This window comes from Piliocolobus tephrosceles, chromosome 16 (genome assembly GCF_002776525.5).
Source record: "Piliocolobus tephrosceles isolate RC106 chromosome 16, ASM277652v3, whole genome shotgun sequence".
NCBI lineage: Eukaryota > Metazoa > Chordata > Mammalia > Primates > Cercopithecidae > Piliocolobus > Piliocolobus tephrosceles.
The window spans coordinates 74,181,372-74,205,971 of NC_045449.1; the positions used below are offsets into that span (position 1 = coordinate 74,181,372).

The 24,600-nt window shown below is 48.3% G+C and overlaps 1 protein-coding gene across 7 annotated transcripts in view; it reads left to right on the forward strand.

Annotated features, from left to right (window-relative positions):
• Nucleotides 1–15,497, forward strand: part of RNF213 (ring finger protein 213) — a 132,478-nt gene extending 116,981 nt beyond the window's left edge. For all 7 annotated transcript variants that reach the window (XM_023211605.2, XM_023211609.2, XM_023211604.2 and 4 more), the window contains 14 exons: nucleotides 39–133; nucleotides 1,227–1,383; nucleotides 1,966–2,146; nucleotides 3,470–3,561; nucleotides 4,155–4,406; nucleotides 5,529–5,661; nucleotides 6,026–6,109; nucleotides 6,795–6,975; nucleotides 7,236–7,437; nucleotides 8,854–8,931; nucleotides 9,494–9,688; nucleotides 10,147–10,236; nucleotides 10,331–10,509; nucleotides 13,596–15,497. In XM_023211605.2, coding sequence (XP_023067373.1) covers nucleotides 39–133; nucleotides 1,227–1,383; nucleotides 1,966–2,146; nucleotides 3,470–3,561; nucleotides 4,155–4,406; nucleotides 5,529–5,661; nucleotides 6,026–6,109; nucleotides 6,795–6,975; nucleotides 7,236–7,437; nucleotides 8,854–8,931; nucleotides 9,494–9,688; nucleotides 10,147–10,236; nucleotides 10,331–10,509; nucleotides 13,596–13,749 — 2,073 coding nt within the window. In that variant the 3' untranslated portion in view covers nucleotides 13,750–15,497. The remainder of the gene's footprint in view (nucleotides 1–38; nucleotides 134–1,226; nucleotides 1,384–1,965; nucleotides 2,147–3,469; nucleotides 3,562–4,154; nucleotides 4,407–5,528; nucleotides 5,662–6,025; nucleotides 6,110–6,794; nucleotides 6,976–7,235; nucleotides 7,438–8,853; nucleotides 8,932–9,493; nucleotides 9,689–10,146; nucleotides 10,237–10,330; nucleotides 10,510–13,595) is intronic.
• Nucleotides 15,498–24,600: the final 9,103 nt, after the last annotated feature.

Here is a 24,600-nt window from a genome sequence, read left to right on the forward strand (position 1 = left end):
CCAGAAGTGGTTCCGAGTGCCCTCTGTCTTCACCGTAGTGTGGCAGGCCGATGGAACAGAGCACCTGCATTGACTGCCATGCGCCAATTGGAGGCATTAATCACAGACCTCAGGACGGCTTTAACCTGGTCAGGTATGTGGGTCAGGATTGTATTTCCTAAGTACTCAAACCTTGGGGCGTTGGGCTGTTTTTATTCCAGCTGATAAAGTGATACTCAAGATAGTACTAATTACTCCAGTACACGTGGACCTGTGTCATACTGAATAGCAATGCCAAAGTCCCAGCAGTCACACAGCAGGGAGGCCTCTGATCTGTTGTTGGCTCCCTGGGCCCTGAAATGCAAAGCAGGCTACACATTCATACCTGTTAATATGAATACAGATGTCTTCCTTTTGGGCCTTGGGTGCAGCCTCTGTAGAAATATGCACGACATAAACAGATGATCTAATTCACGGGGACATCTATGTCTGCAGGACCAAAACCTAGGCATCCGTCTATCTCAGCAGATGCCATCTCACTTGCCAGCAATCTTAGCTTTCTCCATTTTTTACTTTTTGAGAAAAATGAAGGAGACATAGTCTTATGAAATACCAGACTTCAGAATCCAGATACAAATCCGATCCCACGATCCCATGCTGGGATGAGTGTGGTTCTAACTGCTCCTTTCAGAGAGTGAGGGGGACCTGCATGGGGGCTTCATATTCTGACTGTTCCCTGCAGTCACAGCTTAACACACTATTACAGTGTCCTCCAGCCTCTAACAGTTTTGCCATTGAAAGTATCTGCCACACTGCATCGCCTGTCTGCTGGACTTTGGATCCTAGTTTTTCCTTTGGGGAAATGAGAACAATATGGACACCCATAGGATGCCGACTGTCTTCCCACACTCTAGCTGTTCTTAGCCCAACCACTCCTCTCCCGACAAAGACTTCAGTGGAAAAGACGGGTCCAGGCCTGCATCCTAACACCCTGCCCGGGGATCAGCATCAATACCACACAAGCGCAGCCACTGGCGCTGAGAACACGGTGGGGTCTGGTCCGCCGGACAGGCGAGTCTGTCGTGAGAGGGACTCTTAGGAACATGGTCCAGGCTTAGTGGAACAGCAAGTGTACTTCTGACATAACTCTCTTCTCAGCTGTGAGCCTCACTCCGAGTGCTGAGAATGTGCAGCGTGCCGAAGTGGCCAGCCTCAGCCTCTACCCTGTGTTCTCTCATTCTTTCCAGCAACAGCACAGACAGAACGCAGACCGGCCATGTGCTAGGCGACCCGCAGCAGACAGACGTGGTGACGTGTGACCGAGGGCTGCCCCCAGTGGTCTTCATCCTTATCCGGCTACTCACTCACTTGGCTCTGCTTCTGGGAGCTTCCCAGAGTTCCCAGGTATAACCCGGTGCTGCCAAATGATGTACTGAGTTACTCTAGGAAGAACCTGCTTTCGCTTCTTCCCGGGGAGTCCTTTTGTCTCAAGTCCTAGCTGCCATCTATGCATTTTGAAGCTCATTAGTCTACAAAGAAATATCCAGGTTACACATCTCCATGTTTCCCCCTGTGGCACATGACGGTATATGGGGGAACCACTCCCCAGATTATATAAAATCCATGTCAAATTAACACTCTGTGTTTTTGGTCCACATCTGGGAGTAGAGAGGCTGACATTTCATTATTTTACCTGTGTCTTCATTGTAGCTCTAGGGAAGAAAGAACACACTGTATAACCAAGATGGCCAACAGTACAGTCTGAAGATTCTTTATCTCACTGTAATAACAGAAAAGCCAGCAGCTGCTCCGCTTGCTAGCCTTCCTTTCACCTGTTTGAATCACGCGTGGATCACTCCGCAGTTTTCATCTTAGAAACCGCCTTCCGCCTCTATGCTGGTGCTCCACTCCCCATGGCCTCTACAGGCTCACCATCTTCTCTCCAAACCAGATCCCGCTAAATGCTCTGTTCTGTTGCCCCCACAGGCTCTGATAAACATCATTAAGCCTCCAGTGAGGGATCCCAAAGGCTTTCTGCAGCAGCACATCCTGAAGGACCTGGAGCAGTTGACCAAGATGCTGGGACACAGTGCCGACGAGACCATCAGTGTGGTCCACCTCGTCTTGCGCAGGCTTCTCCAAGAGCAGCACCAGCTCTCTGGCAAAAGTGAGGAAAGGGGCAGGGGCAGGGGCTGGGCGGGGATCACACAGCACAACAGCAGCAGCAGCAGGCTTGCTCTCTTGCGGGCCACCCCATATGGAGCCAGTCTGAACTCTTTCTGTGCTGTTGCTGGAAAGAATGAGAGAACACACAGAAAATCGTGTCTAGGGAAGGCGATGCCTGGAGCTGGAAAAAGGAAGCACTTTGCTTGCCCAGAGGCTGGAAGGAGCTGCTCTGTTGTCTCCATTCACCCCTGCCTGGCTAGGACCTGCAGGAGCTGCTCTGTTGTCTCCATTCGCCCCTGCCTGGCTAGGACCTGCAGTATTCGGGAGCGTCTGCACACAAGTGTTCAGTGTGCATATATGGGGAGTCTTGAGTGCCGAAGTCAGCCCTGTAGGCCATTCCCCTGCCACGCTGGGAGCAATTGTTGTCCACACAGAGCGTGTGTGTCAAAGGATCAGTCACCATCACAGTTGTGTGCTGATTTATTAAATGTTTATATGTCCACAGTTACGTAAAAAAAAAGAAAGCTATAAAATACTGTATTCACGAAGCTAATTTTCTATTTTAAAAATTTAAATTCATGCAGAAAGAGAAGGTCTATAAGACAACTTAGTAAAATGGTTATCTGTGAGTGGTGGAATTAAAAGTGATTTTCTTTTGCTAATCTGCAAAAATCACAATTACCACTGTCAGGACAATATTAATTTAAAATAACAACAATAATAGCAATAAGATAACAACAATAATAGCAATAAGAAGTACTGCCCCATGACAAGAAAATCTGCTCCCACCTCAGCTACTTCTTTGCCCGAAAGTGGCCTTCCTATTTATTTTCCATTTTGAACAATCTGATTTTATTTTAAGCCTCTTATTCTGGTGGGATTTCAGCGAGGTGAGCGCACCCACAGTCACACTGATGAAATGACAAAATCCTGGAAGCAGGCGGAGGGTTCCCGCAGCACTCCGCATCTGTGTGGTCTGCCTCAGGGCTTGGGTGGCAGCAGCTGAGATGGCTGGCGGTAGCCCGGCCACTGTTACCATGCCCTGGGTTTTGGAGCTTAAGTTCTGTTCTTTCAGTAATTTTTTTCAAAATGGTTCTAAGATTACAATTATGTAGGGCAGAGGAATTTTTAGAGATTGACGTTATCTTTAAAAGGTCATTAAGTTGGTGATAACAGCAGGAACTATTTCAAAATACTTAATTCAGAAATCTATTACCTCAAAATGAGTGTTATTTCTATTAAACACTTATTTAGTGTTTATTATACACAGACTGCTGTGTTCTTTGTGCCTTGGGTAACTTACACATTTGGAGTTTTTTTGTAGGGTCTTTAAAGTTTGACACAAGATTGTCAACGAAAGAAATGAGGAACAACTGGGAAAAGGAAATCGCAGCTGTGATTTCTCCTGAACTGGAGGTAAGCAGTAGGTGGGGATAGCTGTGTTGCTCCTCTGACCAGAAAGGAAGGGTCCCGGCATCTGCTGAATGCTCCTTGCCTGTTGCCCCTCATAGCGGTGCCAGCAAGAACCTTTGGCTGAGCCCCAGATTCTGATGCTCCCCACCTCAAGTCACTCTGTCCTCCTCCTGTCCCCAAGTGCTCTTCCCTCCTGCAGCTGGTCATGAAGTCAGTCCGAGGAATTCCTGGGAATCCAGCAAGTGCAGGCAGTACTTTTCTCTCCATGCAGAATGTAATGTACAAGGCAGAGAAATAAACTATCACATATATACCCACTAAAAATGAACTGACAATCATAGATTAATTACTTGTCTAGCAGCCAGAATGTTACTAAGAGTAATATAGATTTCGGAATCTCATTCTGTTTGGGGAGATATACATCTATAAACAAAGAACACTGAAATTAGAAGATCAAAGGGAATACCTGATTACATGCTCAGAGCAGGGGATAAATGCCCTAATATGCAGACACCCACCGGTGGAGTTACTGGGTGTTCCAATCTGTTTGTAGCAATACCTCACTTCCAGAATTCTGTTTCATTTTCTCCATCCAGCATCTAGATAAAACCCTTCCCACCATGAATATTCTCATCAGCCAAGATAAGCGTATCAGCTCTAACCCTGTGGCCAAAATAATATATGGTGACCCAGTGACCTTCCTGCCCCACCTGCCCCGGAAAAGTGTGGTCCATTGCTCTAAGATTTGGAGCTGCAGAAAAAGAATTACAGTTGAGTACCTGCAGCACATTGTGGAACAGAAAAATGGCAAAGAAAGAGTGCCCATCCTCTGGCATTTCCTGCAGAAGGTACGTCTGGCTCACTTGTGGTTCCTTCCCTTTTTCGGTGCAGAGTTCCCCAGGAGACCTGAAGGCCCTGAGCTTTTACGTAGTATAATCATTCCTAAAGACAGAACATCTTAACAGACCATTTCAATTATTTGATTTTGAATAGAATGTAGAAGACTCAGGGCTAGAGATTTTCATACATAGCAAACCATACGATTGCCAGAAGCATCAAGTCACAGACGAAATACACACCCAGGTTGGGATTAGCAGTGACCTGTGGGGAAGCTGGAGGCCAGGAGAGGACCTCCCCTCATCACTCAGCCAGACAGAAAAGGATGCAGTTCTTTCCCAGCCGCTGGGTTCCTCTCTGTCCGCAGTGCCGGAGCATGGGCAGATCGAACAAAACTCCTCCCTGCACCCAAGCATCAAGGCGTAGATGGAAGACGGGAGTGAGTGGGTGTGCGCTGGCGGTGGTGGGGTACTGGGGAGCAGTCAAGTGTACTGGTCGCATTTGCTGGAATTAGAAATGTACTTTTCTAACTTTCATCCATTTGCAGTTTCATTTTTTACAATAGACTGTCTAATCATTTCTCTCCATGGACTAGTATTTGCTGTCTCGCAAGGATGAAGATGATTTAGAAACTTCTGTTGGTCAGTTGAGGAGTATTAGTTCACAGTGACAGGAAGGACTTCCTATCAATGCTGTGGTCTCTCTCTGAGATGCAGTTTCATTCCATCGAAGATGCTTAGACCCTAGGTCTTCGGAAGGACACCCAGGAATAAGGCCAGCCCTCGCTGCCGAAGCTCTGGTCTCTGCTTTCAGCAGCTTCTCTCCATACCATGGGCCCAAGGGACAGATTTCCTTCATCAGCCTTTGGTGGACACCGCTGATGCGTCAGCTCCAATAGAGCCTGGGCTCCCTCTTCTCCGTCCTCCATTCTGACACACTGCACTGTCCATAGACTTGTGGGAAGAACAGGAGGGCCCTTTTCCCATTTTCAAGCTCCATGCTGTATCACAGGAAATGACACTGACCAGATAAAGCTACAAATACAAGTCTCCCAGCCAGTCTCAAAGTCTATATCCCCAATAACATTTTTTAGGTAAATAAAAATTGTTACCGGGTGGTCTTCCCTTCTCCAGGAAGCAGAGCTGAGGCTGGTAAAGTTCCTGCCTGAGATTTTGGCCCTGCAAAGAGGTCTAGTGAAGCGGTTCCAGAACGTCCCGCAAGTTGAATACAGCTCCATCAGAGGCTTCCTCAGCAGCCACAGCTCAGGTGTGGCTCTGCTCTGACAAGACCAGGACTGTCCCGCGTCTGGTGGTTCGAAAGGATCACTGCATAGGGGGACAGGGTGGGGAGGAGGGAGGCGGCGCTGATGGGGGCTCTACAGCCTAAGCTCTCAGCATGCGGTGAAGGGTGCTTGAACCCCAAAAGCGTATTAGAAGCCTTCACCAGAGCTGAAAAGCACCTCCCTCTTTAGCTCCTCAAACTTGGCCTACTGCTTCAAACAGCACCTCAGACATGCTCATGACTGCACAAAGCAGCAAAGATGGGCTCTCGGCAGAGCATGTAACTAGGGTGGTTTGGCCTTGCAGGGGGGTGCTATCATACGGTTCTTACAAAGTATTCTGTTCAACAGAGGGGCTGAGGCAGCTACTTCAGAAGAGAATCACAATCTTCCTGTCAACATGGAACAAACTGAGGAGATCGCTTGAGACGAACGGTTAGTGTCCTGTCCCTCTGTACCACTAAACATTCCAGGAGAGGCTGGTCTGAAGGCTCTTCTCATCAGCCTGACTTGGCCCATCCCTGTCAACACACAGAACTGTGTTTGTTTTTTTGCTTTTGAGATGGAGTCTCACTATGCTGCCAGGCTGGAGTGCAGTGGCTCCATCTCGGCTCACTGCAATCTCCGCCTCCTGGATTCAAGCAATTCTCCTGCCTCAGCCTCCGGAGTAGCTGGATTACAGGCACACGCCCAGCTAATTTTTTTTTTTTTTTTTCCTGTATTTTAGTAGAGACGGGGTTTCACCATGCTGCCCAGGCTGGTCTCAAACTCCTGAGCTCAGGCAGTCCGCCTGCCTCGGCCTCCCGAAGTGCTGGGATTACAGGCGTGAGCCACCATGCCCAGCCAGCACTGTGTTCATGCTTAATGGGTGTCTCTTTTGATGGTGGTGTCTGGATAAGGAAAATAACGTGTCAGGAAAATAAACCCTCAGTCCTCTTCAGTCCCTAAATATGGCATCAAAAGGGAACTGAAAGCATTTGAAATTCTATCAGTATACAGGGGCAGAACCGAGACCCAGCTCTCTGTGGAGCTGATGGCTTCTGCACCCCTCCGGCCCACGCCTAGATTCTGTGAGGAGTAGGAACTCCTCTCTGCTTAAGAATAACTCTGTCATTTAAAGGTGAGATCAACCTACCCAAAGACTACTGCAGCACTGACTTGGATCTGGAGGCTGATTTTGAGATCCTCTTGCCACGCCGACGGGGCCTGGGCCTCTGTGCTACCGCTCTCGTCAGCTACTTGATTCGCCTACACAATGAAATTGTCTACGCGGTGGAAAAACTCTCCGAGGGAAACAACAGGTGTGTGCACGAGCTAACAGGAAATGGTGCCTGCTCAGCCTGGGGTCCCTAAGCCCAGTGGGCAGACATAAGCAAGCTTCCGCCCCTTCCCTAACAGACACTCACTCCTTCAGCCGCCCTCACCAGCGACCCACCCCATACTTGGGTATGGTTTTCCTCTGCTCCAACTGTGAGAAATCAAGTAGGAGCCAGCTCCCCGCGACGTGGAGCCCTCGGCCCGCAAGCCCTCCCCGCAAGAACGCTGTCTTTCTGCCCCTCAGCTATTCCGTGGATGCCGCCGACGTCACTGACCTGCACGTCATCAGTTACGAAGTAGAGCGGGACCTGACTCCACTGATTCTCTCCAATTGCCAGTACCAGGTGGAGCAGGGCAGAGAGACCCTGCAGGAGTTCGACCTGGAGAAGATTCAGCGGCAGATCGTCAGCCGCTTCCTCCAGGGCAAGCCCCGGCTGAGCCTCAAGGTAGGGCTGACTCCCGCCACTGCTGCTCATTTGGTCGGTGTGTCTGTTGTGAACAAGCAGCCCTTGGTGTGTTTCTCACAAGAGGGAAGCAGCACCTCACCCCGCAGTCTGGTCTGCAGGGCTCTCCTGAGCCCTCTCCTGCAAGGCCATCTGCACCTCAGTCACCCCAAGGGACTGTTGAGGTCTTTTTTTTTTTTGAAACAGGGTCTCACTCTTTTGCCCAGGCTGTAGGGCAGCGGTGCCATCTTGGCTCACTGCAACCCCCCTCCACCTCTGGGCTCAAGCGATCCTCCCACCTCGGCTTCCCAACTAGCTGAGACCACAGGTGTGCACCACACGCCCAGCTAATTTGTGTATTTGTTGGTAGAGATGGGGCTTCATCACGTTGTCCAGCTTGGCTTGAACTCTTGGGCTCGAGGTATCCACCCACCTTGGCCTCCCAAAGTGCTGGGATTATAGGTGTGAGCCACTGCACCTGGCTGACTGTTGATGGCCTCATCATCTAGGTTTTTCTACCAGTTAATGGCACTACCACCCCGACAGCCCCTCCTCCTTCAGCCTCCATGGGTAACCTGCCAGCAGGTGCAATTAGCTGTGCCTTCTGTGTGTCCTCACCTGACTGCCAAAGCCCACACTGCAGTTAAAAGCTGCATCTTGTAAGCTGGACTGCTAGCCACTCCTAACTGGTCCCCACCTCCAGGTTCTTCAGTCCACGGCCTAAAACCCACATCTGCCTCTCTTCTTTCTGTGCCGGATGGCCCTGCCTGGCCTCTCACGGCATGCCGGATAAAGCAGACACTGTTGTCTGATATGGGAGGCCCTGTAGCTCGGCCTAGCTTCCAGCCCTGCCTCCAGCCACGTAGCCCAGTTCCCTGCACTGCATCCCGTGACCTCACGCACTGGAGCCACACAGCAGGCACTTTCCCATCTCTGCTGTTTCACCTGGACAGCACTTGTTCCTTCCAGCTACAGTCAAATCTACTGCACTTATGTACGGTACCACCTGCAACTGGGCCAGGAACTGTGAGAGCCCATGGCTGTTTTTAATTCATTCTCACAGCCGTGTCCTCTGGCAGAGTGATTGCCTGTGCATGGTCTGTGCCTTTAGTGACTGAATGAATAAATGAATGGGATACGCACAGATACCTGTTGCCCTAGCACCTCCTGAGGCGAAGCCGGCCACGATGACGTGACAATATCTTGTCATGTAATTGGCCGTGGGGGCTCGCTGGATTCCCGGTTGTGTTACTATTTCCATAGATGGTGGGTTAATGACAGAGGGGCGCTCTTTGCCGAGGGATACACTGGGCAGTGCGGCACTACGCTGGAGTTCCGGTTGCAGATTCTGTTTGTCATCTGATGGAAATGTCCACAATGGATTTAATTTTAAAAAACCTTTTCTCTTTCTCAATTTAGGGAATACCCACTCTGGTATACAGACATGACTGGAACTACGAACATCTCTTTATGGACATCAAGAACAAAATGGCACAGGTGATCCTGAGAAAGCTTATCCTCTGCATGGGGCTTTCTGCCTTCTCCGTGTGTTTCCTCCATGTTAGGCCCACTCCAGCCTTGCCCCGGGTGTTTGCTGTGAGCCACGGTTTCTGCGGCCTCCCTGAGGACCCCAGGGTGTTCCTTAAGAGCCCAGTGCTCTTTGCAGAGGGCAAGCAAGACAGCAAATCAGCAGGTTTTCTTGTAGAGTAAAAGCAGATTGACATCTCGTGGGTTCGATTCTCAGAAATGATGTCATGGCCATGCCTGCGGAAGCGGAAAGTCCATGGAACCGGTTTGTTCCTGCTCTCTGCACGCCCGTATTGATAGGTAGACCTGTGTGTCTCCATGGCCTCCAGGGTTGTTTGAGGATTCACTGCCCGCGTATCTATTTCTATGGAAAGTCTGGAAAGATGCCTGCACACAGCGCGCCCAAGTGTCACCTGTTAGAGAGCTGACCCCACACGTGGCTTGGGCGGTGAAGGGGCTCAGCTCTCTTACCAGGTGGTGAGACACCAGAAACCCAGCCCACAGACATCCCTCCCTGCTTTTCACTTCCCAGGACTCCCTCCCCAGCTCGGTCATTGGTGCCATCAGTGCACAGCTGCAGTCCTACAGCGATGCCTGTGAAGCGCTGTCCGTCGTCGAAGTCGCTCTGGGGTTTCTGAGCACAGCTGGTGGGGATCCAAACATGCACCTGAATATCTATATTCAAGACGCCCTGCGCATGGGTGAACAGACGACTCACGTGTCAAAGGTGGGTCTCACGCCGAAAAAGAAATCAGCACAGCCCCTCACCCTCGTCTCCTGCTTCCTGCGAGGGATAGGAGCATTCAGAGAGTGCCACTCTAGGCGCTCCTGAAAAGGACGGGGAGACAAGAACAACCGCTCACCCAGTCAGTCCAGCATAAACAGGACACACCAGGGACAGCAGAGACAGACACATGCTAGAAATGCCAGCAGTCTAGATAGAGCCCAAATGTGACTGAGTACATGAGGCCCCTGCAAACTGCGTGATGTGAGTGGACTCTGAGGTGCCACAGGAGGGAAGGTAGATAGGACAGAGATGGCCTTCACAAGGAGGGAAATCACATTAGCACAGGGCAGAACGAAGAGAAGAATGCCTGTGTGGAGAGCACTCGGGCTCCCTGGCGCATGGCATGAGTCGGGGTGTGAGACCTCAGCCCCCATTCAGGAATTCTGTTCCTTCTACAGGCCTTAAACAGATGCCAGTTAAAACACACCATTGCCCTCTGGCAGTTCCTGTCTGCTCATAAGTCTGAACAGTTGCTGCGGCTACAGAAAGTAAGTCTGGTCTCTTCCTCTCCGCCGGACAGAGGGACTGGGCTCCCTTCTCCCTGCAGGCTTTAATGCTTCATTTGCTCTTCCGTCGTTTTAGGAGCCATTTGGGGAAATCAGTTCAAGATACAAAGCAGATCTGAGCCCAGAAGATGCTAAGCTCCTTAGCACATTCCTAAATCAGATTGGCCTAGACGCCTTCCTGCTAGAGCTGCATGAAATGATAATCTTGAAACTGAAGAACCCCCAAGCCGAGGGGAGCTTCAACCCTGAGTGGAGGTATGGATCTGCACACCTGTGGGGCGGGGCAGACACAATGTTCTGCTGTCTCTCCTGTGATCTTCCATAGACACAAAAGTAGTTATTTTCTTACCACAGGATCCCATTTCCTGCTTTTTGCCATTACCAGGGCACCTTAGGACTAGCTTTTTGGTTTTAATCTCTGCTGGGTTTTCTTTAAGCAAGTACACAAGTTTTTCAGACAAGAGTCTTGCTCTGTTACCCAGGCTGGAGTGTGGTGGAGCAATCTCAACTCACTGCAACCTCCGCCTCCTGGGTTCAAGCGATTTTTGTGCCTCAGCCTCCTAAGTAGCTGGGACTACAGGTGTGTACTAACATGCCTGGCTAATTTTTATATTTTTAGTAGAGACAGAGTTTCACTATGTTGGCCAGGCTGGTCTCGAACTCCTGGCCTCAAGTGATCTGCCTGCCGCGGCCTCTCGAAGTGCTAGAATGAAAAGGCGTGAGCCACCACACCCAGCCTAAAAGTCATATATTCTAATTTTCACAAGTAGACTATGTCAAAGAGAGGTACATTTTAAATCTGATACTAGGCCGGGCGAGGAGGCTTACCCTGCGATCCCAGCACTTTGGGAGGCTGAGGTGGGTGGATCACCTGAGGTCAGGAGTTCAAGACCAGCCTGGCCAACATGGTGAAAACACAAAAATTAGCCGGGCATGGTGGCACATCCCTGTAGTCCCACCTACTCAGGAGGCTGAGGCAGGAGAATTGCTTTAACCTGGGAGGTGGAGATTGCAGTGAGCCGAGATCGCACCACTGTACTCCACAATCCAGCCTGGGCAACAGAGGGAGACTTCGTCTCAAAAAAAAAGAATAGAAAAAGCTATACCAATGTATAAAGATTGTATGAGAATACTCAACATTGGATATTATCCATGTTTTACAATGTTGCCAATCTAATGGCCAAAATGCTATCTCATTTTCACTTGTATTTCCCCATTTACCGTGAGGCTGAACACGTTTTTTATATTCATCACCCATTTGTATAACATCCTCTGAATTGCCTTTATTTATTTTTCATTTCTTGAGACAGTATCTCACCCTCACCCAGGCTGGAGTGCAATGGCACAATCTCAGCTCACTGCGACCTCTGCCTTTTGGATTCAATCGATTCTTCTGCCTCAGCCTCCCTAGTAGCTGGGATTACAGGTGCCAACCACCATGCCCAGCTAATTTTTTGTATTTTAGTATAGAGACGGGCTTTCTCCATGTTGGCCAGGCTAGTCTCGAACTCCTGACCTCAAGTGATCCACCAGCTTTGGCCACGACACCCAGCCTAAATTACCTCTTAGTATTTTTATTTTTCTTTTGCGCTTTGTCTCCATAATGGTTGTAAGAGCTGTCTGCATAAAACAGGGGTTCATCTTCTATGCCGTGTGCCACAGTGCTCTATCTCAGCCTTTCATTTTATGAAATCAAATCTCACACAATTTTCCTCTATAAAGGGTCTCTATACGAAAATACTTATTAGGATCTTCCTTATCTCTGGATTATAAACTAGCCTCTCATTTTCTTTTTTTTTTTTTTTTGAGACTGAATCTTGCTGTGTCGCCCAGGCTAGAATGCAATGGTATGATCTCAGCTCACTGCAACCTCTGCCTCCTGGGTTCAAGCGATTCTCCTGCCTCAGCCTCCCGAGTAGCTGGGACTACAGGCATGTGCCTGCCCGGCTAATTTCGTTGTATTTTTAGTAGAGACGGGTTTCACCATGTTGGCCAGGCTGGTCTCGAACTCCTGACCTCAAGTGATCTGCCCGCCTCGGCCTCCCAAAGTGCTGGGATTACAGGTGTGAGCCACCGCACCCAGCCTGTCCTCTCTCTTTTTGTGCTTTCACACACTTGTTCACCAGTTTAGGTGTGAAGTAAGGATTTAACTTGACGTTTTCCTGACTAGATCATCAAACGCCAGTCTTCCTCACCAATATGTTTCCTATTTGCTGTTTTCCTCCATTATGCTATGTGGCATATACCTATATACATTTATGTTCTTTGAACTTATTCAACAAGTCTTTACTAGCCTGTGCTTTTCATGTACATAAAAATGATCCCTTTCCTAGAGAACTTCCCATCTTTTGTTAACGTGAAACACATAATACAAGATTTTTTGAATGGTGAGGCCTTGTTTAGCAACGCTGTAGATAAACATCACCTTGCTAGAGGCCTAAAGCCACAGGAAGGGACCAGCACACGGCTTGCTCCGTGGGCTTCTGTCGTGTTTGTGTACGGCATGTGGGAAGCAGCAGTCAGGCACCAGAGCCTTGAACCCAGGATGCTGGTCCCAGTTCAGGAACTCAGGTGATTGACCTTAAACTGCTTCTCAGGATTTCTGGTTTTGTTGTTGTGGCTGTTGCTTTGTTTTTTTGTTTTTGAGACGGAGTCTCACTCTGTCGCCCAGGCTGGAGTGCAGTGGTGCAATCTCAGCTCACTGCAACCACCACCTCCCGGGTTCAAGCGATTCTCCTACCTCAGCCTCCCAAGTAGCTGGGATTACAGGCACCCGCCGCCATGCCTGGCTAATTTTTGTATTTTTAGTTTCTCCATGTTGGCTAGGCTGGTCTCGAACTCCTGACTTCAAGTGATCTACCCGCCAAAGTACTAGGATTACAGGCGTGAGCCACTGCGCCCAGCCTAGGATTTTAAGTCTTAATGAGCATTTTGCTTCTGCTGATAACAGGAAAAAGTGACATGAGGGGACTGACTGGTCCCCTTATGTTATATGGGAGACTTTTTATTATTTTTTTTTTGAGATAGGATCTCACTGTGGCCCAGGCCGGAGTGCAGTCGTGCAATCTCGGCTTGCTGCAGCCTCTACCTCCTGGGCTCAAGTGATCCTCCCACCTCAGCCTCCTGAGTAGCTGGGACTGTAGGCATACACCACCACGTGCCCAGCTAATTTTTGTATTTTTGCTAGAGGCAGGGTTTCGCCATGTTGCCCAGGCTGGTCTTGAACTCCTGAGCTCCAGTGATCCACCCACCTCAGCCTCCCACAGTGCTGGGCTTACAATACCTGAGCCACTGTGCTGAGGAGACTGTTTTAAATGCTCTCTTATTCTTTTGTTTTTCAGCCTGAGAGACACTCTGGTAAGTTACATGGAAACTAAAGAAAACGAAACTCTTCCGGAAATGGAATCTCAGTTCCCAGAAAAGATACTGCTCGCCAGCTGTGTCTCAGTGTGGAAAACAGCTGCTGTGCTGAAACGGGATCGACAAATGAGATAGAATTATTTCCTCAGTTGTCTTTGGATGACTTGGGAGAGAAGGCTCCTCTCCTCTCCTGCGGTGTGGACTTCATCACGGACTGGTGCTTTTGCATTCAGAAGGAAAGCTATCAGCATCATACCGAATTCAAGACCAAGGCGTGCTACATGAGCTGACAGCTTTTTGAAGGCCGAGCTGTTTCTGGACCATGTGTGTACATGTTCTGAAACTTTCTCATCATATGAGTACTGTTCACTGGGAGATGACAATGAAGATTAGATGAAATTGGAAATAAACCAATATTGTTTACATTCCAGGAGACAAGTAGCTCAGCCACACTCGCAGTAATGATCTGTGCCCGCTTGCCTCTGGCACTGCCCACCCTTTTCTTTTTCTTTCTTCCATTCCCTTAAATTCTGAGTATTGTACATATATTTCTGGGTTTCCAAGATGATGTGAAAAACTGCCAGACTGTTTTTTGTCTTCTCACAAAGACAAGAAAAACCAGGGCATTTTGTGAGTGCCTTAAGATCAAACTAACCAGATCTGACCCATGCCCTCCCAATGAGTCACTGCCCAATTTCAGAGGGTCAGAGCCAAAAGCCTCATTGTGAAAAGCACTGGACTTGGACCAGGGACACCATCAGGGCCTTGGTTTCCTCATGCATAAAATGGAGAGTGTATTAATCGCCAAAGATTCTTCTGATCTAATATTTTGAAATTATAAGAGAAAACTAGATGACTGTAAACTTGGTCACAGGCCTGGTTCTGGCAGTTCTTTGGGGAGTTTTTTGTAGCATTATGCCAAATAAACATGCAGTCTCAGTGTGCTCTCACTTGTGTGAATATGTAAGTCCTTTCTGTGGTTCTCAGCCAAGGCATAAAAACTAAGACTCAGCGCATACAAAATCAGCTACGTTTCCGAAAGAGAAAAGAGTCCCCGGGCCCGGATCTTGTGCTGCTTTTCTCACTGCAGTGTTGCCTTTTTTCTTTCCAAAATCTGCTTTGATACTTAGGACCTCTCTGGACTAATTTCTCTTCCTAGACAGCTCAGCCCAGCTGTTGATAAAAGAGGCAGTATCCTTAATATTCATTCTAAACGAGTTAACAACTTAACTTGAAATTGGGCCCAAGGAGTGACAGCTACAAATATTCAAAATGCTTGTCCAGGACTCAGCCATGCACACCTTGAGCAGCGCTGGCAGGAGGCACGGAAGGAGCTGTGCTCCGTTCTCCTCACTGTGATGGTGCCGCCACAGTGTCTGATGAAGAGCAGAGTGACCTAGACTGCAGGCAGGAACTGACTTACACAGTCCCTGGCATTTAGTCATCCGTGATTGTTTTATCATTCTGGACTGTGCAGAGCCACTTGCCACCGAGATCTGCATTCCGACTGCCTGTGAGTGGGTGTAGGGGCCGGGGGCTGGCCCGCTGAAGTCTTCAACTTGCACTGGGAGCTCCTTTGATACCTCAGGGCTGGCCGTGAGGCGGCAGCTCACACCCAGACTCACTGGCCACACCTCAGCAGCGGGGAGTCCATTGTCAGCCTCTTTCTGTTAAGGCTTTTTTTTTTTCCTTTGGCCTGGGAATTTTTCCCATTTTTATGAAGGGTTTTAAACTGTTTCATTTTGTATGCTTCAAAGCCTTAACTGTCATATCTTGCATTATCTTGTTTGTACAGAAATATACTGGCCTAGCAGAGGCAAAACAAAGTGAATTTTATTTTACTTGTCATACCTGTCTTAATAAACCAGAGTTTTGTTGCTAAAGAACCCTCCTCTCTGGGGGCAGAGCTTCTATTTATGGCACATAGACATCAACTAGGCTTTTGGGAATCGTTTCTGTTGTTTGTGGAAATGCCCTTTAGAAGCACCCATGAAGAAGTATGTTGAGACTGTTCAGACAGAAAACATGCTCTGCCGTCAAATGTGAGATGGTAAACTTTTCCTCTGGACAAAATGAGAGCAGCCCGGCGACTCCACAGTGGAGTTGAGCGCCACTCCCTGCAGCCGGTCTGGGACTGAAATGCTTACAGCTCAGCCTCAGAGAGGAGTCCCCCGTGCCCTGCCTAAAATGACTTCACTGGCAACAGCGGGGCTGCAGCTAACAGGAGTACAGGTAGGAGCTAACTAACTTCACCCATGAGTCCACTTGTGGGGTGACAGAGAAACAGTAAGCCTTCCAGGAGCCCACTTACATTTGAGTGCTAAAAATGCCCCTTTAGGGGGAAAATTGCATTTTCTCTTCCAAAAAGGAAAGGCTCTTCCAGGCGAGAAGAGGCATGCTGGCCTGTACGGGAACACTCGCTTTGTCTGCCCTGCACCAGCCTCACCTCACCCTGCAGTTTCTGTTTCCGCCATGGATGCCTCATCACCAACCCTGACCTTCCCCCTCCCAACCCTTTATTCATCCTCACTCTCGCTTATACCTGCTTCCCTGGACAGTTCCCTGCTGCAGAGTTCTTTCTGCTTTCAGCCCTACCTTGGTGGTGATTTACCTAAAAATCTTCACAACTGATTATATCCTCTTCAAGACCTGACTGTGAAATTATTAGTAGAGTGTGCACACCTGTAATCCCAGCTACTTGAGGGCTGTGTGAGGATTGCTTGAGCCTGGGAGTTTGAGGCTGCAGTGAGCTATGATCGCACCACTGCACTCCAACCTGGATGACAGAGTGAGACCCTGTCTCAAAAAAAAGAATAAAATAAAATAAGGACATTATTGTGTGTGCAAATTATTTACCTTTCATTAATAGTTATAAGACTTTGTTGTGTGTTAGCTGAGAAGGGTATGAGCTATTTCAGTTATTCCTATATATTCAGGCAATTCCAAATTAGAAACAAGCTTCCAGTGATAAACATTGGGAAGAAAATGTCAGCTCAGGGCCAAGCAGGTAAAGCCACCCAAGTCTAGCCATGCCCACACGCACTAGTGTGCTTAAGGAAAACACCTCTGATTTGATACATAAAGTGTGAAGTGTAATAAGGTTACATAACTGAGGAGGTGGCCAGAGAAAACCTGAGCCTCAAGCTGAATACTACAAGCCCTGATTAGCATTTATATTGTATTCTGCATTATTCTCATCCCATCACGTTCATTCATTAAGTTCAACCATTAGCATTATGAATCCTGTTTCCAGCTGGAAAAACAAGCACCAGGAAAGTGCATTTTCCCCAAGAGAGCAACTTTGGTCAAGAGTCACACCTGATCACCCTCTCTGCAGGAGGTGAGGGTGTATGGGGAGGCAACCTGGGGCCCAAGCAGGGGGAAGCTGGAGAGGCTGGAGGAGGGGCCCTGGGTCCAGCAAGTGCTCCACCAGGCTGCCCCTGCTCAGGTGCTCCACAGCCCATAAAAAACACCTTCAGCCCTACTGCACTTCCCCTCACACCTAAACTTACTAAAAGGGTCCTACTAAGGGAAGAGACTACCCCTCATATTGTCTTATGCCCAATTTCTGCCTCCAAAGAAAGAAGTAAAAACTAAAAGGCAGAAATGAAATCCACAGGCAGACAGCCCGGCGTGGCACCCTGGGCCTGGTAAAGATCGACCCCTGACCTAACTGGTTACGTTATCTATAGATGACAGACACTGTATAGAAAAGCACTGTGAAAATCCCTGTCCTGTTCTGTTCCGTTCTGATTACTGGTGCATGCAGCCCCCAGTCACATACCCCCTGCTTGCTCAATCGATCACGACCCTCTCACGTGGACCCCCTTAGAGTTGTGAGCCCTTAAAAGGGACAGGAATTGCTCACTCGGGGAGCTCAGTTGTTGGAGACGTAAGTCTTGCCGAAGCTCCCGGCTGAATAAAGCCCTTCCTTCTTTAACTCGGTGTCTGAGGAGTTTTGTCTGCAGTTTGTCCTGCTACATTTCTTGGTTCCCTGACCGAGAAGCGAGGTGATTGGCGGATGGTCGAGGGCAGCTCCTTAGGCAGCTTAAGCCTGCCCTGTGGAACATCCCTGCCGGGGACCCCGACCAGCTCAAGCGACGCGGATCCTGAGAGCACTGCTGGGTAAGCATTTGCCCCAGTGGGACACCTCGCCAGAGCAGTGGGTGGCAGGCCCCCATGGAGGATCAACACAGTGGCTGAACACCGGGAAGGAACGGGCACTTGGAGTCTAGACATCTAAAACTTGGTAAGACTGGTCTTTGGAACTTGCCTACTCCATTTGAGTGGAAGCATGGCCTGATCACCCACGGTGTGCCTTTATCGGCACTTTGGTTTTGGTTTTGACTTGGTTTGAACTGCTGGACAGGACTGGTCTTGGGAACTTGCCTACTCCATTTGAGTGGAAGCGTGGCCTGATCACCCATGGTGTGCCTGTACCGGCACTTTGGTTTTTGTTTTTGACCTGACTTGGATTGCTTGATACTTTGGTTTTGGTTTTGACCTGGCTTCGATTTCTTGACACTCTGATTTTGGTTTTGATTCTGGTTTGGCATAAACTGTAAAAGTGTGTGTGTGCCCTTTTTACCTGTTGTTTTCTGGTGTGAGTATGGTGTTTTGTCTCGAGGAGACATGGGTGAGGCACAAAGTAAGCCCACCCCACTAGGAACTATGTTGCAAATTTTCAAGAAAGGATTTAAGGGAGACTATGGAGTACTATGACACCAGGAAAACTTAAAACTTTGTGTAAGATAGACTGGCCAGCATTACAGGTGGGTTGGCCATCAGAAGGAAACCTGGACAGGTCCCTTGTTTCAAAGGTACAACACAAGGTAACCTATAAGCCAGGGCACCCAGACCAGTTTCCGTACATAGACACTTGGTTACAGCTGGTTGTAGACCCCTCCCACAGAGGGTGAGAGAACAGCAGCATAAGCAGCTGGCAGAGGCAAGGAAAGATGAGCAGACAGAGAGAGGAAAAGAGGCAGAGAGAGAGAGGAAGAGACTGAGACAGGGAGACAAGGAGACAGAGACAGAGGAAGAGACAGAGGCAAAAGGAAAGTCAGAGAGAGACAAAGTCAAAGAGAAAAAGAATAGAGACAGATACATAAGTAGTTAAGAAAATACAGTGTACCCTATTCCTTTAAAAGCCAAGGTAAATTTAAAACCTGTAATTGATAATCGAAGGTATTCTCTGTAACCCTATAACACTCCAATACCACTTTGTTGTCAGTGTAAATAAGGGTGCATCCCGAAAGCACTGAGGCCACTGATAACCTGTAGCCTTCCTATCAAAAATCCTTAACCCAGTAACCCGCGGATGGCCCAAATGCATTCAATCTGCAGTGGCAACTGCTTTGCTAACAAAAAAGTAGAAAAATAACTCCTAGAGGAAACCTCATTGTGAGCATACCTCACTAGTTCACAGTTCAGAACTATCCTCAATCAAAACAGGAAAAAAGTAGCTTACTAAGTCAGAAATCTTAAAGTATGGGGCTATTCTGTTAGTGGAAAAAAAAAAAAGGATGACTTAACATTAATCACTGAAAATTCCCTTAACCCAGCAGGTCTCCTAACGGGGGATCTAAATCTTAATTACCGTACAAAGGTCCAACCAGACCTAGGAGAAACTCCCTTCAGGACAGGACGATTGATGCTTCCACCCAGGTAACTGAACGGAAAAAAAAAAAAAAAAAAGCCATCTATACCAATTCTAAGTTAATTTGGATAAAACAAGTCTTAATAATAGCAAAGGATAATTAAAATCCCAAACTTACAAGGTTTTCAACAAAAGTAAAGTTTGCTAAAAGTGAACAGTGTAACATGTATTATAGTAACTTCTAATCTTGTGGCCTTAGTCTAGTTCACAGACGTAAAATAAGTTGCTTTGGAAAAGAATGGTTATCATCTTCAGCAAAAAAAAGGAAAAAAAGGGGGATCAGAATTTATGTAAAAAGAGTATTATATGGTAAATTCTTGTCCTGAAATAAATTAACGGTCAGGCCTCTGAGCCCAAGCTAAGCCATCATATCCCCAGTGACCTGCACTATCCATCCAGATGGCCTGAAGCAACTGAAGATCCACAAAAGAAGTGAAAATAGCCTTAACTGATGACATTCCACCATTGTGATGTTTCTACCCCACACTAACTAATCAATGTACTTTAAGAAGGTTCTTTGTAATTCTCCCCACCCTTGAGAATGTACTTTGTGAGATCCACCCCCTGCCCACAAAAACATTGCTCCTAACTCCACCGCCTATCCCAAAACCTGTAAGAACTAGTGATAATTCCACCATCCTTTGCTGACTCTCTTTTTGGACTCAGCTCGCCTGCACCCAGGTGAAATAAACAGCTTTGTTGCTCACACAAAGCCTGTTTGGTGGTCTCTTCACATGGACTCGTGAGACATTTGGTGCCGATGACCCTGGTCAGTGGGACTTCTTCAGGAGACCAGTCCCCTGTCCTCACCCTCACTCCATGAAGAGATCTACCCACGACCTCGGGTCCTCTGACCAACCAGCCCAAGGAACATCTCACTGATTTTAAATCGGATAAGCAACCTCTTTTTACTCTCTTCTCCAACCTCTCTCACTATCCCTCAACCTCTTCCTCCTTTCAATCTTGGCGCCACCCTTCAATCTCTCCCTTAATTTCAATTCCTTTCATTTTCTGGTAGAGACAAAGGAGACACATTTTATCCGTGGACCCAAAACTCCGGCGCCGGTCACGGACTCGGGAAGGCAGCCTTCCCTTGGTGTTTAATCATTGCGGAGGATGCCTGATTATTCACCCGCGTTGTAATGGTGTCTGATCTCCATGGGGACGCCTGCCTTGGTCATTCACCCACACTCCCTTGGTGGCAAGTCAATTGTGGGGACGCCTGCTTTGGCTGCTCACCCACATTGCAGCCCAGGGCTGCTCCCCACCTCCCTTCTCCGTGTCTCTACCCTTTTTAAACTTGCCTCCTTCACTATGGGCAACCTTCCATCCTCCATTCCTCCTTCTTCTCCCTTAGCCTGCGTTCTCAATAACTTAAAACCTCTTCAAGTCTCGCCTGACCTAAAATCTAAGCGTCTTATTTTCTTCTGCAATACCGCTTGGCCCCAATATAAACTCGACAGTAGTTCCAAGTGGCCAGAGAATGGCACTTTCGATTTGTCTATCCTACAAGATCTGGATAATTTTTGTCAAAAAATGGGCAAATGGTCTGAGGTGCCTGACGTCCAGGCATTCTTTTACACACTGGTCCCTCCCTAGTCTCTGCCCCCAATGAGACTTGTCCCAAATCTTTCTTCTTTCTATTCTGTCTGTTCCTTCAGTCTCCACCCCAAGCTCTGAGTCCTCTGAATCCTTCTTTTCTACGGACTCATCTGACCTCTCCCCTTCTCCCCAGGCTGCTCCTCGCCAGGCCAAGCCAGGTCTCAATTCTTCCTCAGCCTCTGCTCTCCCACCCTATAATCCTTCTATTACCTCCCCTCCTCACACCTGGTCTGGTTTACAGTTTCGTTCTGCGACTAGCCCTTCCCCATCTGCCCAACAATTTCCTCTTAGAGAGGTGGCTGGAGCTGAAGGCACAGTCAGGGTACATGTGCCTTTTTCTCTATCAGACCTTTCCCAAATCAGCCAGCATTTAGGCTCTTTCTCATCAGACCCTACTAAATATATACAGGAATTCCAATATCTAACTGTCCTACAATTTAACCTGGAGTGACTTAAATGTCATCCTAACTTCTACCCTCTCCCCAGATAAACGGGAAAGAGTTTGTTCTCTAGCCCAGTCTCACGCTGATAACCACCGGCTTCATGAGCCAGACTCCAGGAAGGCATTAGAGCAGTTCCCCGAGAGGATCCCCACTGGAACTATCAGGCAGATTCCCCAGGTATAGCGAGGCGAGATTACATGGTTTCCTGCCTAGTTGAAGGGCTTAAAAAGGCAGCTGACAAAGCTGTTAACTATGACAAACTTAAACTACCTCTTTAGGTAAAGGTAAAGATGAAAACCCAGCCCAGTTCATGGCCTGCTTAGCAGCAACCCTTAGATGCTTTACCATCCTAGACCCAGAGGGGCCAGAAGGCCACCTTATTCTTAATATGCATTTCATCACCCAATCAGCTCCTGACATTAGAAAAAACCTCCAAACACTAGATTCCAGCCCTCAAACCCCACAATAGGACTTAATTAACCTCGCCTTGAAGGTGTACAATAATAAATTAGAGGCAGCCAAGTAGCAACGTATTTCTGAGTTGCAGTTCCTCGCCTCCACTGTGAGATAAACCCCAGTCACATCTCCAGCACACAAGAACTCCAAACGCCTGAACTGCAGCTGCCAGGGATTCCTCCAGAACCTCCTCCCCCAGGAGCTTGCTACAAGTGCTGGAAATCTGTCCACTGGGCCAAGGAATGCCCACAGCCCGGGATTCCTCCTAAGCCATGTCCCATCCGTGCGGGACCCCACTGGAAATTGGACTGTCCAACTCACCTGGCAGCCACTCCCAGAGCCCCTGGAGCTCTGGCCCAAGGCTCTGACTGACTCCTTCCCAGATCTTGGCTTAGCGGCTGAAGACTGACGCTGCCCCATCGCCTCGGAAGCCTCCTGGACCATCATGGACTTTGAGCTTCAGGTAACTCTCACTGTGGAGGGGAAGTCCGTCCCCTTGTTAATCAATACGGAGGCTACCCACTCCACATTACCTTCTTTTCAAGGGCCTGTTTCCCTTGCCTCCATAACTGTTGTGGGTATTGACGGCCAGGTTTCTAAATCTCTTAAAACTCCCCAACTGTGGTGCCAACTTGGACAACATTCTTATCTGCACTCCTTTTTAGTTATCCCCACCTCCCCAGCTCCCTTATTAAGTCGAGACATTTTAAATAAATTATCTGCTTCCCTGACTACTCCTGGGCTACCGCCACACCTCACTGCTGCCTTTTGCCCCAGTTCAAAGCCTCCTTCACATCTTCCCCTTGTGTCTCCCCACCTTAAACCACAAGTATAGGACACCTCTACTCCCTCCTTGGCGACCCATCAGTCACCCCTTACCATCCCATTAAAACCTAATCACCCTGACCCCGCTCAGTGCCAACATCCCATCCCACAGCATGCTTTAAAAGGATTAAAGCCTGTTATCACTCACCTGTTACAGCATGGCCTTTTAAAGCCTATAAACTCTCCTTACAATTCCCCCATTTTACGTGTCCTAAAACCAGACAGGTCTTACAGGTTAGTTCAGGATCTGCACCTTATCAACCAAATGGTCTTGCCTATCCACCCCATGGTGCCAGACCCATATACTCTCCTATCCTCAATACCTCCCTCTACAACCTCTCCACAACCCAGTATTCTAGACGTTCTGGATTTTAAACATGCTTTCTTTACTATTCCTTTGTACTCTTCATCCCAGCCTCTCTCTGCTTTCACGTGGACTGACCCTGACACCCATCAGGCTCAGCGAATTACCTAGGCTGTACTGCTGCAAGGTTTCACGGACAGCCCCATTACTTCAGCCAAGCCCAGATTTCTTCCTCATCTCTTACCTATCTCGGCATAATTCTTCATGAAAACACAAGTGCTCTCCCTGCTGATCGTGTCCGGTTAATCTCCCAAACCCAAACCCCTTCTACAAAACGACAACTCCTTTCCTTCCTAGGCATGGTTAGTTACTTCCGCCTTTGGATACCTAGTTTCACCATCCTGACTAAACCATTATATAAACTCCCAAAAGCAAACCTAGCTGATCCCACAGATCCCAAATCCTTTCGCCACTCCTCTTTCCGTTCCTTAAAAACAGCCCTAGAAGCTGCCCCCACACTGGCTCTCCCTAACTCATCCCAACCCTTTTCATTACACCCAGCTGAAGCGCAGGGCTGTGTGGTCAAAATTCTTACACAAGAGCCGGGATCGCGCCCTGTCGCCTTTCTGTCCAAACAACTTGACCTTAGTGTTTTAGGCTAGCCCCCTACATTATTCCTGCTACCACACCTGACCCCCATGACTGTATCTCTCTAATCTAACTGGCATTCACTCAACTTCCCCATATTTCCTTCTTTCTTGTTCCTTACCCTGATCATACTTGGTTTATTGATGGCAGTTCCACCAGGCCTAATCACCACACACCAGCAAAGGTAGGCTATGCTATAGTATCTTCCACATGGATCATTGAGGCTACCGCTCTGCCCGTCTCCACTACCTCTCAGCAAGCCTAACTCATTGCCTTAACTCAGGCCCTCACTCTTGCAAAGAGACTACGTGTCAATATTTATACTGACTCTAAATATGCCTTCCATATCCTGCACCACCGTGCTGTTATACAGGCAGAAAGAAGTTTCCTCACTATGCAAGGGTCCTTCATCATTAATGCCTCTTTCATAAAAACTCTTCTCAAGGCCGCTTTACTTCCAAAGAAAGCTGGAGTCATTCACTACAAAGGTCATCAAAAGGCTCCAGATCCCATTGCTCAGAACAATGCTTATGCTGATAAGACAGCTAAAAAAGCAGCTAGGTTCCAACTTCTATCCCTCATGGCACTTTTTCTCCTTCTCATCTGGCCACTCCCACCTACTCCCCCGCTGAAACTTCCACCTATCTCTTCCCACACAAGGCAAATGCTTCTTGGACCAAAGAAAATATCTCCTTCCAGTCTCACAGGCCCATTCTATTGTCATTTCATAACCTCTTCCATGTAGGTTACAAGCCGCTAGCCCACCTCTTAGAACCTCTCATTTCCTTTCCATCGTGGAAACCTGTCCTCAAGGAAATCACTCCTGTGTTCCATCTGCTATTCTACTACTCCTCAGGGATGGTTCAGGCCCCCTCCCTTCCCCATACATCAAGCTTGGGGATTTGTCCCTGCCCAGGACTGGCAAACTGACTTTACTCACATGCCCCGAGTCAGGAAACTAAAATACCTCTTAGTCTGGGTAGACACTTTCAGATGGGTAGAGGCCTTTCCCACAGGGTCTAAGAAGGCCACCGCGGTCATTTCTTCCG